At 47.1% G+C, this 15,946-nt stretch overlaps 1 protein-coding gene across 3 annotated transcripts in view; it reads left to right on the top strand.

Annotated features, from left to right (window-relative positions):
• Positions 1–15,946, top strand: part of LOC118095020 (C-type lectin domain family 10 member A) — a 42,674-nt gene extending 26,728 nt beyond the window's left edge. For all 3 annotated transcript variants that reach the window (XM_088655614.1, XM_060281934.2, XM_088655613.1), the window contains 4 exons: positions 228–314; positions 5,077–5,228; positions 7,629–7,735; positions 14,112–15,946. In XM_088655614.1, coding sequence (XP_088511740.1) covers positions 228–314; positions 5,077–5,228; positions 7,629–7,735; positions 14,112–14,262 — 497 coding nt within the window. In that variant the 3' untranslated portion in view covers positions 14,263–15,946. The remainder of the gene's footprint in view (positions 1–227; positions 315–5,076; positions 5,229–7,628; positions 7,736–14,111) is intronic.

Below are 15,946 nucleotides of genomic sequence, written 5' to 3'. Positions count from 1 at the left end.
TGGGGGAAAAGCAATGTGCCCTTTGCTGAACCTGAGCCGCTCCAACCTCTGATCTTGCTGAGAGACCTGCGGCTCCGCTCTGCTGGCCTGGGAGTTTGGTGGGGCGCTGGCTTCCTCGGGGTGCTCAGGATCTGGCCAGGAGGAAAGTGTGCAGCTGAGGGACGCAGCGGCGTCTCTCCCTCGCTCTCTTTCCGATACACTCCTTTATCCTCTGTCTTTTCTTCCAGTCAAGAAACAAGTCGAAGACCAGTTGGATACCTTAAAGCAGGACTCGAGAGCTTTCCGCTGTGAGATAGTGGAGCTGAGAAGCAACGGTAAGAGATCGCACATTTATTTCATCTCCCGTATACGGTGGGTACCATGGTTCTCAAATGCCTTGGTACTCAAACTACTTGGAACCCAAACACTGCAAAGCTGGAAAGGAAGTGAATTGCGAACTTTTTTCGGAAGCCAGACATGCATAGCTGCCAAGTTATCCCTTTTTTAAAGGGATTTTCCCTTATGCTGAATAGGCTTCCTCGCAAGAAAAGGGAAAACTTGGCAGCTATGGACATGCTCCGTTTTGAGTGTTACGCTTCCAATTTGAGTGTTACGCAGAGTTTTTGCTATTTATTTTGCGTTTCTGCTGCTCTTTTTTGTTTTGTTTTGGTGACCTTAACAGATTAGACAACTGGGCCAAAGCAAACAAGATGAATTTTAACAAGGAGAAATGTAAAGTACTACACTTGGGCAAAAAAAATGAAAGGCACAAATACAGGATGGGAGACACCTGGCTTGAGAGCAGTAAATGTGAAAAGGATCTAGGAGTTTTGGTTGACCACAAACTTGACATGAGTCAGCAGTGTGATGCAGCAGCTAAAAAAGCCAATGCAATTCTGGGCTGCATCAATAGGAGTATAGCATCTAGATCAAGGGAAGTAATAGTACCATTGTATTCTGCTCTGGTCAGACCTCACCTGGAGTATTGTGTCCAGTTCTGGGCACCACAGTTCAAGAAGGATACTGATAAGCTGGAACGTGTCCAGTGGAGGGCAACCAAAATGGTCAAAGGCCTGGAAACGATGCCTTATGAGGAACGGCTTAGGGAGCTGGGTATATTTAGCCTGGAGAAGAGAAGGTTAAGGGGTGATATGATAACCATGTTCAAATATATAAAAGGATGTCATATAAAGGAGGGAGAAAGGTTGTTTTCTGCTGCTCCAGAGAAGCGGACACGGAGCAACGGATTCAAACTACAAGAAAGAAAATTCCACCTAAACATTAGGAAGAACTTCCTGACAGTAAGAGCTGTTCGGCAGTGGAATTTGCTGCCAAGGAGTGTGGTGGAGTCTCCTTCTTTGGAGGTCTTTAAGCAGAGGCTTGACAGCCATCTGTCAGGAATGCTTTGATGGTGTTTCCTGCTTGGCAGGGGGTTGGACTGGATGGCCCTTGTGGTCTCTTCCAACTCTATGATTCTATGACCGTGTGGAACCCAGTTCAGCTACTGATTGATTGATTGTGTGACTGCAGTACATTAAAAAAAAATTCCTTCAGTAGCACCTTAAAGACCAACTAAGTTTTTATTTTGGTATGAGCTTTCGTGTGCATGCACACTTTGTCAGATACAATGCAGTACATTGTTTATTGCTTTCATTTTAGGGATGCATGGTCTCGTTAGATAGTAAAATTAATGTCAATTGCTGTCTTAGGGGTTACAGGTAGGTAGCCGTGTTGGTCTGACGCAGTTAAAACAAAATAAAAAAATTCCTTCCAGTAGCACCTTAGAGACCAACTAAGTTTGTCATAGGTATGAGCTTTCGTGTGCATGCACACTTCTTCAGATACACTGAAACAGAAGTCATCAGACCCTTGTGTATAGTGAGAGGGTGGAGAGGGGTATTACTCAAAAGGGTGGTGGGAATGGGTGATTGGCTGATTTTGTTGTCGTTTAGTCGTGTCCGACTCTTCGTGACCCCATGGACCATAGCACGCCAGGCCCTCCTGTCTTCCACTGCCTCCCGCAGTTTGGTCAAACTCATGTTCGTAGCTTCGAGAACACTGTCCAACCATCTCGTCCTCTGTCGTCCCCTTCTCCTTGTGCCCTCCATCTTTCCCAACATCAGGGTCTTTTCCAGGGAGTCTTTTCTTCTCATGAGGTGGCCAAAGCATTGGAGCCTCAGCTTCAGGATCTGTCCTTCCAGTGAGCACTCAGAGCTGATTTCCTTCAGAATGGATAGGTTTGATCTTCTTGCAGTCCATGGGACTCTCAAGAGTCTCCTCCAGCACCATAATTCAAAAGCATCAATTCTTCAGCGATCAGCCTTCTTTATGGTCCAGCTCTCACTTCCATACATCACTACTGGGAAAACCATAGCTTTAACTATACGGACCTTTGTTGGCAAGGTGATGTCTCTGCTTTTTAAGATGCTGTCTAGGTTTGTCATTGCTTTTCTCCCAAGAAGCAGGCGTCTTTTAATTTCATGACTGCTGTCACCATCTGCAGTGATCAAGGAGCCAAAGATTGGCTGATAGGAGTGGTGAACCTGTTGATGACTGTTAAACGACTGTTAACAGCTGCAATTGGTCTTGCAGGAAAAAGCAAGGGCTGAGGTGCTAAAGAAAGCTTGATCATGAGATAAGAATCCAGTGTCTTAGGGGTTGTTTGTAAAGTCTGGAATGGATTAATCCATTTTGCATTACTTTCTATGGGAAAAGCGCACCTTGGTTTTGGAATGGACTTCCAGAACGGATTAAGTTTGAGAACCAAGGTACCACTGTATGTGCTTTTCGAATGTCCACCCTTGCTGGGCAGATTGTGTGCTGTTATAGGAATTCTAAGGTCTTATATGTATATACATAAAATAAATGTTCATAATATACAAGGCAAACACATACATAAGTATATATACCACGTGTCTGAAATAGTACAGGAGAGCGATCCTGAAGCCATTTTGACTCTCCCAAATTGACCTCAAATATTTCCCAAATTGACCTCAAATATTTCAGATAGGACCCAGGTGGCGCTGTGGTTAAACCACTGAGCCTAGGGCTTGCTGATCAGAAGGTCGGCGGTTCGAATCCCTGTGACGGGGTGAGCGCCCGTTGCTTGGTCCCAGCTCCTGCCAACCTAGCAGTTTGAAAGCACATTAAAATGCAAGTAGATAAATAGGAACCGCTATAGCGGGAAGGTAAACGGCGTTTCCATGTGCTGCTCTGGTTTGCCAGAAGCGGCTTTGTCATGCTGGCCACATGACCTGGAAGCTCGGTCACGACTGGACCTAATGGTCAGGGGCCCCTTTACCTTTACCTTTACCTTTTTATTTCCCTGTGAGGAAGGAACGAAATGGGAAAAGCTTTCCAATTGTCTTTGGGGCTTACACCTCCCTTTTCAAATACAGCCTGGCAAGTATCTATTAAGCTGAGCACACTATCTATATGCATAAGAGATTCAGGAACTAAGTATTTACCATCTCAAAGGAATGGCCAGGCTACCCAGAAAAGGCAATCAAATAAGGCATTATCAGGTATCCTGGCAGAGAAGCAACACACTCACATTTCTGCTGGGGACCACCTCTTTCTGCCATGTATGTATGATGTTTTGGGGGTGGTGGTCCTGGGTCACAGCAGGGGTCAGCAAACTTTTTCAGCAGGGGGCCGGTCCACTGTCGCTCAGACCATGGGGGGGGGGCGGACTATATTTTGGAAAAAATATGAACAAATTCCTATGCCCCACAAATAACCCAGAGATGCATTTTAAATAAAAAGATACATTCTACTCATGTAAAAACATGCTGATTCCCGGACCGTCCGCGGGCCGGATTTAGAAGGCGATTGGGCCACATCCGCCCCCCGTGCCTTAGTTTGGGGGTGGTATTGGGCTACAGAGTGGGCAATTTCAAAAGTCCATATAAGAGCTTGCACACCAATGTTCTGGGTTCCACTCCTCCCTCCCTGCATGGGGTGAGTGGGGACCATGTTGCAACAGTTTAATAAAGATCAGGCTTACTAGCCGCTTTGCTTCTCAATATTCTCTGGTTGGCCTCTGTTATTTTCTCCTACTGATAGATGTTGTAGAGAATTGAACGCTATACATTGCACTCATGAGAGCACAAATGTAGAGAGGGTAACGCTTCCTTGTCATGACAGGAGCCATTTTCCAGACCAGGGATAAGGGTCGAGGAAGGGTCATTCCTTGAGGGAGGGAGAGGAAAATCCCCAATCCAGACTGTTTCCGGAAAACGCCCCCACCTCCCTTTTGCATAAGTCTCACCTAAGCACCCTTACAATCTCTCCAAATAGATGCAAATGCCTTAAGTAAATAGGGTCTCGGTAACACTGGTATTTTCACTCTCCACCCTCCTGGCTAAATCTCCACGTCAAAGCATTCCTTCCCAAAAAGAAGATATTGGGAACCTAAAATCCTTTTTCTGATCCAATAATACTATGGTCTTATAGAAAGGTTATGTTATTGAATGTATAAAAAGAAAGCTATCTGTGAATGTATTCTTTTATATATACTGGAAATGTCAAGACTTTTAAGTGTTTCACTCACGTCCTTCTAAACTTGTATCTGTCTGTATTGCTAAAATGTAACTTGCCTCCTTTCCCATTTACCACAGCGCCATCTAGCTTGTCTAATAATAATGACACCAATACACAACTCAGTGAAGAAAAACTATAAAAGTCAAGAAAATCCTTTGTTCTGGGTTCTTCGCTCCGTCTTGCTATGTGAGAGAGGAACCGCTGTTGCAACAGCTTTTTATTTTGTCTTAGAATAAATCGCCTTGCTTTTTAGGAAGTCCTGGTGTGGTCTCTGTCATTTCGCTGTCAGTAAGAGCTCCTAATTTGTACCTCTTGCTGAGGTTCTTGGACTCCTCCTGGGTCAGAACCCTTACTTCTCTGGGTCTTCAAGGCCCCCCAAAATTCCTATTTCAAGAACCTACATAAGGACTCTCTCTTGGATACCCCATAAGTGGAAAAGGAGCAGTTTTTTCTTATAACAGTGCTGAAAACATTCCCCCCCACAGAGCGGTGGGTGTTATCTTGCAAGCAGGTAACTCTTTGAACCTTTCCTCTCCCCTCCACCGTCCCCTATAGGGAGCAAAACTGGGTGCTGCCCAAAAGGCTGGAAGAATTTCGAGGAGAGCTGCTATTGGATGTCTCAGGACTCGGCTTCTTGGAACCAGGCCAAGCTCGACTGCGAGAAGAAAGAGGCTCACCTGGTGATCGTCAACTCCCCGAAAGAGAATGTAGGTTGGGGTGGGGTGGGTGGCAAAGGGAGGCTGGCCCTTGGATCCACCTGGGAACCTGCCGGTCGGTCCTCAACCCAGTCTGACCTAGAATTGTAGAATCTCCAAGTGCCTGATCTCCCAGGGTCAGTCACGGAATTCCAGAAGCCACCCCAGTTCCTGATTTGAATCATAGAATCATCGAGTTGGAAGAGACCACAAGGGCCATCCAGTCCAACCCCCTGCCGAGCAGGAAACACCATCAAAGCATTCTTGATATACAGTGGTACCTCTACTTACGAATAACTCTACTTACGAATGTTTCTACTTATGAATGGAGCTCCATCCACCATCTTGGATGCGGTGTAGATAGGATTTTTTCTACTTACGAATTTTTAGATAGGGTTGCTTCTACTTAAGAATTTTTTCTCCCAATGCATTCCTATGGGATTCGACTTACAATTTTTTTCAACTTACAAATGTGTGTTCGGAACACATTAAATTCGTAAGTAGAGGTACCACTGTATGCCTGTCAAGCCTCTGCTTAAAGACCTCCAAAGAAGGATCCCAGAACGTCCTGCTTTTCCTTTTCTCGCCCCTCCACGTCTCAGAGGACAATTAACAGCAGTGTGTGTTTATAGGTGCAAAACGAGGCTCCTGTTTCTACCGAAAATAAGCCCTTCCTTTAAATTGGGAGGAAAAGGTCACCGATTCGCTTTAAATTCTTTCATTGCAATGCTTCTTCAGCCGCCTATTTCTTAGGAGTGTTGATTCCTTTATTGTAAATGGAGCTTCACACTGTCTACTCAGAAGTAAGCGCCACTGAATTAACTCCCAGGTAACTGGGTAAAGACTGGGCAGCCTTTCACCGCAAGCCTACCTAAGCATTTTTACTCAGAACTAACTCCTACTGAATTCAATAGGATTTACTCTCTGCAATGTTCCTGATCATTCTCACAGTTGCCATTATTATTATTATTATTATTATTATTATTATTATTATTATTATTATCATTATTAAGCATCTTTTTCCCTGACGGGGACTCAAGGCAGCTTACCGCTAAATTTTTATTTCATTCCATTTATCCATTGTACACAATGCCTTCCCTCGCACATTTTTTCCTTTACAACAATCCTGCAAGGTAGGCAAGGCGGAGAGGTGGTCATTGGCTTGAGGTGACCGATGTCGATGTGTAGATGACGTCTCTCTGTGTGGGCGATCAAATGCAAAAGGAATTCTTCCTGGTGGAGAATGCGATGTCCCTATTTTATTCTGAGAAATGTTGGAGGGGACGTTGTAGAGCTTGGAGGGAGCTGTCCTGGGCTGGTTGGAGGCAGAGGAATGGCTGGAGGCACCGTCTCTGGGGCAACCAACCAGGGAAAGAGGCTCAGAGACTGGGGACAACGAGGAGCGGTCAGAAGGAGAAGAGGGAGAAGACTGGGAAGAGGAGACGTCGGACGCTGAAGGGGTAACTGGGCTTAGTGAGCTGGGAGAGTTTGTGGCAGAGAGAAGTCCAGAATCGGAGGCAGAAGCTGAATCATAGAATCATAGAGTTGGAAGGGACCACAAGGGCCATCCCGTCCAACCCCCTGCTGAGCAGGAAACACCATCAAAGCATTCTTGACATATGCCTGTCAAGCTGAAGGAGGAGAGGAGAGAAGCCAAGAGGCAGAGAGGAGTCCAGTTGGCGAAGAGTCAGGGGTTGCAAAAATCTCTTCTCTCCCTTGGTCTCGCAGAACCAGAAGAGGCATGAAAAGGGCAGAGGAGAGGTTGGCTTCATGCAGACACAGTCTCCGTTTCCTTGGGGGGAAACCCTGGAGAGGAAGGGACTTAGGCGGCTGGGGGAGGTGGGGGCTTTCAGTGTCAACTACGGATCCAGGGGGCAAGACCTCCCGGGGATGAGCTGCGGGGCTCATTAGACCTGCCGCTCTGCCAAGTCTGTGTTCTTGCTCAGTGCCGGATTTACGTATCAGCTAAACAAGCTATACCTTAGGGCCCGCCCCCCCAAAAACTGGATGTACATTTCCAAAATATGAGATAAAAAACAAATAAAATAAAACCACAGCAACAGTGTTTTGTGTTGTGTAGGTGATGGGCCCCGCCTGCTAACCTGCTCCCTAAAATATCACTCGTTTGCTCCTTTCTATATATAGGGTGCCTACATTCTGCATGTGCAAATGGCTTGAGATACCTATCAGGTCCATATAGCGTATATTCGACACAAAAAACAGTGACAATTTGTTGCTGACAAAGGACAGCTGGACATATAAAGGACTCCATTACCTTCAACTTAGGGCCTCATCAAACCTAAATCCGGCCCTGTTCTTGCTAATAAAGTGTTAACTCCACCTTTGAACGGTGTGATTTATTGCCTACTTGCTCTTTGACACGCAGCGATGTCCCCCCCCCCTTCCTTTCAGAGATTCGTGAATCAGCACCGGAGGTCCGGTGACCTGTGGATCGGCCTGACGGATGTCACGGGAGTCTGGAAGTGGGTGGACGGGACTTCGTACGTGCTCCAGCAAGAGTGAGTTCGATGCCCCACACATAGACGTGACTGTTCCGCACTCCACCCCATCCTCTGCAGTGCTGTCATCGCAGCTAAAGAAATCCCCCGGCAGAGGGCAATGCAACATGTGATTAAAAGCCACTGATGAAGGAGAGTTGTATGGTAGGAAGGGACTCCTGAGGGTCATCTAGTCCAACCCCCTCCAGCGCCTGTTGTTTCCCCGCACACCAGAAGAAACTAGGAGCAGAAATGCCTTTGATGCGCCAGCCACGATGGCTCTGCCAGCTGCTGGAAACTACAGGAGGGGAGGTGGCTGCTCTCGCACTCGGGTCCCGCCTGCAGGTTTCCCACTGGGGCACCTGACTGGCCCATGTGAGGGCAGGATGCTGGACTAGATGGGCCCCCTTTGGCCTGATCCAGCAGGTGTCACTTCCCGGCCAAAGCAATCTACAGGGCAGATAGTTAACTCTTTATTGTCAAAGATAACATTCAAAGTCGCTTCTACAGCGCTTTGACGGCTGTGGGGCGAAGTTGCTTTATGGCGAAGTTGCAGCAACAGGGGACGATTCCCGTTCTGCCAGTTTATATACCTTCCCCTGGTGGGCAGCCGGAGACGGCGCCTTCGTGGAAAAGTCCTCTGCCCTTTCCTTTTCATTCCCCTGGGCAACACCTGGTCCTTCACTTGCCTGGCCTGCCTCTCCTTCCGACCCCTCCTAGGCTCCACCCTCCCGCTCTGAAGCTTCCCCCAACCCCTGATTCTTGCCTCCTGGCCCCACAAACCACTGCCCCTCTCTCCCAGTCAGATTCCAGCCCCCTCCCCCCCCAGCACACACTCTTTAGCATCCTGCCTCAGGGCTCAGCTTATGTCCTTAGCATACGTCCTGAAAGAAAGGAAGGAGGACCTTATCTCACTTTTACAGAGCGTTCCAAGAAAGGCAATTTGCATTGTGCGTTTGAATTCTGGGTGCGGAAATTGTAACGCCCGTGTAATTTATTCTCGTGCTCGTAAGCTGCTTAGACTGTTGTTGTTTTTTGCGCTAATAATTAATGCCGGTATCTGTCTGTAGAAAATGTAGTTGTGCACCTTTGGGGGTGAAGTCAGTGTTTGAAGGTTGCAGCACCTACTGCAACTGCAGAGCATAGTTGCCAAGTACCCCGTTTTCCCCGGGAAACCCCCGTTTTTACTTACCTTTTCCCGATGTTGCCCCGTATCACTTCGTCTCCCGTTTTTCTCCGTTGTTTTCTCCTGCCGGCGGCCATTTTTTTCTTTCCGATTTGCCCTTCTATGGGCACCAAAAATGGCCGCCATTTTTGGTGCCCACAGATGGGCGGAGCGACACTGGAAGTTACGTCGACGCACTTCCTGACATGCGTACAAGCGACTTTCGAAGCCGGCGGCAGCCATTTTTGGTGCCCATAGAAGGGCAAAGCGACACCGGAAGTTACGTCGATGCAACTTCCAGTGTCACACGGCTGCCGGTCCCGGATTCTGCAGTCCGGGACTTGGAAGGTAAGCTGCAGAGGCCGATACAGGAGAGACATGTTTTGTTGCAGCCGGGGCAGACAAAGGCACCCGGTTGTGCTTTTGCAGGTGCCAAATGGCATTTCTTCTCTCTGCACTCCTCCCAGCGATCATTCCTCCTCCGGTCACTGATATGGATGCGCAACCTGACCGTCTGTCTCGAGGCACTGCGGTCGTCCGCAAGAGATTCCCACAAGGCGGGGTTGATGTTGCCAGCCTTCAAGTCATGTTGGCAGACATCTTTGTAGCGCAGAGTTGGACTGCCAACGGGCCTGGTGCCGGAGGCCAGCTTCCCATGGAGCCAATCCTTGGGAATCCATTCTGTGGACATGACTAAGCCGGCCTAGACGTTGCTGAGACAGGAATGCCAACATGCTATAAATCGGGTGGCGCTGCGGTCTAAACCACGGAGCCTCTTGGGCTTGCTGATCAGAAGGTCGGCGGTTCGAATCCCCGCGACGGGGTGAGCTCCGGTTGCTCTGTCCCAGCTCCTGCCAACCTAGCAGTTCGAAAGCATGCCAGCGCAGGTAGATAACTAGGAAGGTAAACGGTGTTTCCATGCGCTCTGGTTTCCGTCACGGTGTCCCGTTGCGCCAGATGCGGTTAAGTCCTGCTGGCCACATGACCCGGAAAGCTGTCTGCGGACAAACGCCGGCTCCCTCAGCCTGAAAGCGATATGAGCGCCGCAACCCCAGAGTTGCCTTTGACTAGAATCATAGAATCATATAGTTGGAAGAGACCACAAGGGCCATCCAGTCCAACCCCCTGCCAAGCAGGAAACACCATCAAAGCATTGTTGACGTATGCCTGTCAAGCCTCTGCTTATAGCCCTCCAAAGGAGGAGACTCCACCACATTCCTTGGTAGCAAATTCCACTGCCGAACAGCTCTTACTGTCAGGAAGTTCTTCCTAATGTTTAGGTGGAATCTTCTTTATTGAAGTTTGAATCCATTGCTCCGTGTCCACTTCTCTGGAGCAGCAGAAAACAACCTTTCTCCCTCCTCTATATGGCATCCTTTTATATATTTGAACATGGCTATCATATCACCCCTTAACCTTCTCTTCTCTAGGCTAAACTTAGACTTAACCATCCAGAGTGTGGGATGTGATACGTAAGTGGCAGTGAAGTACAACATTCCTTGTTTTCCTAGAGTGGACATGTGGGGGAATGTTTGGTCCAGCCAGTCGAAAACTCCCTGTTTCTTCCTGGCTTGGACATATTTCCTTTGCATGTGACTAGAGGTGGGCGTGACCTTACCTGTCCAGGTAACAAAAGGACAAGGCATGCTGCCACACTCTTTCTTTGACTTCCTCCGTCGTTGGAGCAGCTTTTTAGCTAGAGATGCTCTGTTGGCTTTCAGAGGACACTGAGATCATGCTCATATGGGATAGATCCACATGTATATACTTTGTAACTAAGTCTGCCTTCAGGGCTCCCACTGTGAACTGATGTGTGTAAACTTCTTTTATATACTTTAAACAAGATTGTGGCGTGTTTATTCTTTTAAGAGGGATATAAGGGAACTTAAAGGTAAAGAACTATGGATGGAGGCTCGTAACATTATACAGGAGGCAGCAACGAAAACCATCCCAAGGAAAAGGAAATGCAAGAAAGCAAAATGGCTGTCCAACGAGGCCTTACAAATAGCGGAGGAGAGGAGGCAAGCAAAATGCAAGGGAGATAGGGAAAGATACAGGAAACTGAATGCAGATTTCCAAAAAACAGCAAGGAGAGACAAGAGGGTCTTCTTAAATGAGCAATGCAAAGAAATAGAGGAAAACAATAGAATGGGGAAAACCAGAGATCTGTTCAAGAAAATTGGAGATATGAAAGGAACATTTCGTACAAAGATTACCATAATCAAGGACAAAAGTGGTAAGGACCTAACAGAAGCAGAAGACATCAAGAAGAGGTGGCAAGAATACACAGAGGAATTATACCAGAAAGATATGGAGGTCTCGTATACCTCAGGTAGTGTGGTTGCTGACCTGGAGCCAGACATCTTGGAGAGTGAAGTCAAATGGGCCTTAGAAAGCACTGCTAATAACAAGGCCAGTGGAAGTGATGATATTCCAGCTGAACTGTTTAAAATTTTAAAAGATGATGCTGTTAAGGTGCTACACCCAATATGCCAGCAAGTTTGGAAAACTCAGCAATGGCCAGAGGATTGGAGAAGATCAGTCTACATCCCAATTCCAAAGAAGGGCAGTGCCAAAGAATGCTCCAACTACCGCACAATTGCCCTCATTTCACACGCTAGCAAGGTTATGCTTAAAATTCTACAAGGCAGGCTTAGGCAGTATGTGGACCGAGAACTCCCAGAAGTGCAAGCTGGATTTCGAAAGGGCAGAGGAACCAGAGACCAAATAGCAAACATGCGCTGGATTATGGAGAAAGCTAGAGAGTTCCAGAAAAACGTCTACTTCTGCTTCATTGACTATGCAAAAGCCTTTGACTGTGTCGACCACAGCAAACTATGGCAAGTTCTTAAAGAAATGGGAGTGCCTGATCACCTCATCTGTCTCCTGAGAAATCTCTATGTGGGACAAGAAGCTACAGTTAGAACTGGATATGGAACAACTGATTGGTTCAAAATTGGGAAAGGAGTACGACAAGGTTGTATATTGTCTCCCTGCTTATTTAACTTATATGCAGAATTCATCATGCGAAAGGCTGGAATAGATGAATCCCAAGCCGGAATTAAGATTGCCGGAAGAAATATCAACAACCTCAGATATGCAGATGACACAACCTTGATGGCAGAAAGCGAGGAGGAATTAAAGAACCTTTTAATGAGGGTGAAAGAGGAGAGCGCAAAATATGGTCTGAAGCTCAACATCAAAAAAACCAAGATCATGGCCACTGGTCCCATCACCTCCTGGCAAATAGAAGGGGAAGAAATGGAGGCAGTGAGAGATTTTACTTTCTTGGGCTCCTTGATCACGGCAGATGGTGACAGCAGTCACGAAATTAAAAGATGCCTGCTTCTTGGGAGAAAAGCAATGACAAACCTAGACAGCATCTTAAAAAGCAGAGACATCACCTTGCTGACAAAGGTCCGTACAGTTAAAGCTATGGTTTTCCCAGTAGTGATGTATGGAAGTGAGAGCTGGACCATAAAGAAGGCTGATCGCCGAAGAATTGATGCTTTTGAATTATGGTGCTGGAGGAGACTCTTGAGAGTCCCATGGACTGCAAGAAGATCAAACCAATCAATTCTTAAGGAAATCAGCCCTGAGTGCACCCTGGAAGGACAGATCGTGAAGCTGAGGCTCCAATACTTTGGCCACCTCATGAGAAGAGAAGAATCCTTGGAAAAGACCCTGATGTTGGGAAAGATTGAGGGCACTAGGAGAAGGGGACGACAGAGGACAAGATGGTTGGACAGTGTTCTCGAAGCTACGAACATGAGTTTGACCAAACTGCGGGAGGCAGTGCAAGACAGGAGTGCCTGGCGTGCTCTGGTCCATGGGGTCACGAAGAGTCGGACACGACTAAACGACTAAACAACAACAAAGGTAAAGGTAAAGGGGCCCCTGACCATCAGGTCCAGTCGTGTCCGACTCTGGGGTTGCAGCGCTCATCTCACTCTATAGGCCGAGGGAGCCAGTGTTTGTCCTTTGAAGGTGACTCGGAAACTACAACTAATCCAGAATGCGGCAGCTAGACTGGTGACTGGGAGCAGCCGCCGAGACCACATAACACCGGTCTTGAAAGATCTACATTGGCTCCCAGTACGTTTCGGAGCACAATTCAAAGTGTTGGTGCTGACCTTTAAAGCCCTAAATGGCCTCGGTCCAGTATACCTGAAGGAGCGTCTCCACCTCCATCGTTCTGCCCGGACACTGTGGTCCAGTACCGAGGGCCTTCTGCCGGTTCCCTCGTTGCGAGAAGCCAGGTTGCAGGGAACTAGGCAGAGGGCCTTCTCGGTGGTGGTGCCTGCCCTGTGGAACGCCCTCCCCCCACAGATGTCAAAGAGGAAAACAACTACCAGACTTTTAGAAGACATCTGAAGGCAGCCCTGTTCAGGGAGGCTTTTAATGTTTAATAGATTACTGTGTTTTATTTTTCTGTTGGAAGCCACCCAGAGTGGCTGGGGAAACCCAACCAGATGGGCGGGGTATAAATAAAAAAATATTATTATTATTATTATTATTATTATTATTATTATTATTATTGTCCGCAGACAGCTTCCGGGTCATGTGGCCAGCATGACAAAGCTGCTTCTGGCAAACCAGAGCTGCGCACGGAAACGCCGTTTACCTTCCCGCTGGAGCGGTCCCTATTTATCTACTTGCACTTTGATGTGCTTTCGAACTGCTAGGTGGGCAGGAGCTGGGACCGAGCAACAGGAGCTCACCACGTCGCGGGGATTCGAACCGCCGACCTTCTGATCAGCAAGCCCTAGGCTCTGTGGTTTAACCCACAGTGCCACCTGGAAACTTACCAGGGAACTTACCAGGAACCAAATAGGGAGAGGCTTACACAAGCCTGCAACCAGCTATTCGCTGTGCGTTTAAAAGGGGAATGTAAAACTCTGCTAAGTAAAAGAACTTGCTAGCGCAAGTTAGGAAGGATGCTAATAAACAATATATCCCAGGCATCCCCAAACTTCGGCCCTCCAGATGTTTTGGACTACAATTCCCATCTTCCCCGACCACAGGTCCTGTTAGCTAGGGATCATGGGAGTTGTAGGCCAAAACATCTGGAGGGCCGCAGTTTGGGGATGCCTGATATATCCTCTCCTGCCTCCCTGAGCATCCTTTTTTTACCTAAATCAGAGAACAACATCAGCGACGCATTAAATATCTTCCCCATCCCTCCTTTCGAGAACACTGCAAATGATGGCTTTCTCTCTTCTGTTGTTTTAGGGACTGGGCTGAAGGACAGCCAGACCACTGGTATGGCCACGGCCTGGGAGGCGGAGAGGACTGCGTCCAGGCCGTGTCCAACGGCCTCTGGAACGACAACCACTGCTCTCGCCGATTCCGTTGGATGTGCGAAATGGAGCTGGGGCTCTAGAGGAAACGGAAAGGCCCCCCCCCTCCAACCTGGTTCTGTCACTCAGACCTGGAGAGTTCCACACAAGTGATTTCTTTTCCAGTTGTATTTATGCTTTCTTTTCTTTTCTTTTTATGGAAATCATTTCAAATACAAAATTTAAAGAAGCCAAATACATCTCCATATATAGAGAGATAACTCTGAATCTCACGACTCCCCTCCCCCCTTTTATAACTGCATATTATTCCATAACCTATCTTTTATATCAATCCATATTATCCATGGTATTTGTTACATTACAAGTGAAATGAAAACCCTGCTAATGTTTCCATCTGCTTGCAGTGGTCTCCTAAATAACTTATGAATTTCCCCCATTCTTTTTAAAAGTCCTGGTCTTCTTGTTTCCTGAGTTTTCCAGTCATCTTTGTAGTCTATCGGTACCTATAATTCGTGATTAAAAAAAAGCTTCTGGTTTTTTTTTTTAAAAAATAATCATTGCATTATATATCATCTCCCAGAAAGCTTCAATTACCTTACACCAGGCATAGGCAAACTCCGGCCCTCCAGATGTTTTGGACTACAATTCCCATCATCCCTGACCACTGGTCCTGTTAGCTAGGGATGATGGGAGTTGTAGTCCCAACACATCTGGAGGGCCGGAATTTGCCTAGGCCTGCCTTACATGACCACCACATGGGATAAAAGGCACTTTCATTTTCTTTACCTCTGTTGTATTCATGCTTTCGTGCCGCAACCAACTCCCCGCTTTATCTCCTTTAAGTTCCTCCTTGATGGTCACCTTGTCTGGGAAAAGCCTTTGATTGATCACCCTGCTAGTCCTCATTGTAACAAAGCCAACATTTCTCCGATTGAAATAATCGCACATTAATAATTGCCTGTTCTTCCTGTGCCTGCCTATTGATACCTCCCTTCCTCGCTTGTTCCCCTCTTGCATGCCTTTTGGGGCAGGGGCCTGCCATATCTGTTCGAATCATAGAATTGCAGAGTTGGAAGGTACCCCTGAGGGTCATCTAGTCCAACCCCCTGCAATGCAGGAATCCTGTGTACAGCCATCCCTGGGTAGGTTCAAACCACCAACCTTCTGGTTAATCCATTGTGGTCTCTTCCAACTCTATGATTCTATGAAAATGGTGGTTCTGCTGTCACAAATCATATAAAGTCCCTGGAAGTTCTAGTTCTTGTCGAAATCTCAAATTACGTGTAATTCCCCCCTGCCCCATTTTAGCCCTGCCTCAGAATGAGTTGTGTAAAAAATGTTATTTGTTTTCTTACTGAGTTGCAGTTACTGCCAAGATAATATGCAAAACCGCTTCTTTGGACAACATATCTACCTTCCGCGTCGTCGAAAATACCAATTAATTTTGTACCATGAGCAATTGCTTCTTTAGCAAGATTTGCCGTTTATGCCAGAATTAAATTAGAGCTGGTCGCCATTGACCGCCTGCATTTCCTTGTCCGCTATTGGCTGAGGGGCTGGCGCATGTCATGGAATGTTCGTGGGCATTCCGACTGGGCAAGGAATGCTTTCCTGTGCATTCAGACCTGACTCTGCCTCATTCCCTTTAATTAAGACATAAAACGGAAAAGATATCTTGTTGTGAAGACAGGATTGGGATAACTGAAATGAGGCAGGTCTGAGACCCCAGCCTCAAAGGCAAAAAATCTGCAAGATATGAACCTTAAA

Source organism: Zootoca vivipara, chromosome 12, assembly GCF_965207765.1.
Source record: "Zootoca vivipara chromosome 12, rZooViv2.hap1.1, whole genome shotgun sequence".
In the NCBI taxonomy this organism is placed as follows: domain Eukaryota; kingdom Metazoa; phylum Chordata; class Lepidosauria; order Squamata; family Lacertidae; genus Zootoca; species Zootoca vivipara.
Note: the sequence above shows the minus strand (reverse complement) of the source record. Positions and strands in the feature narration are given on the sequence as shown.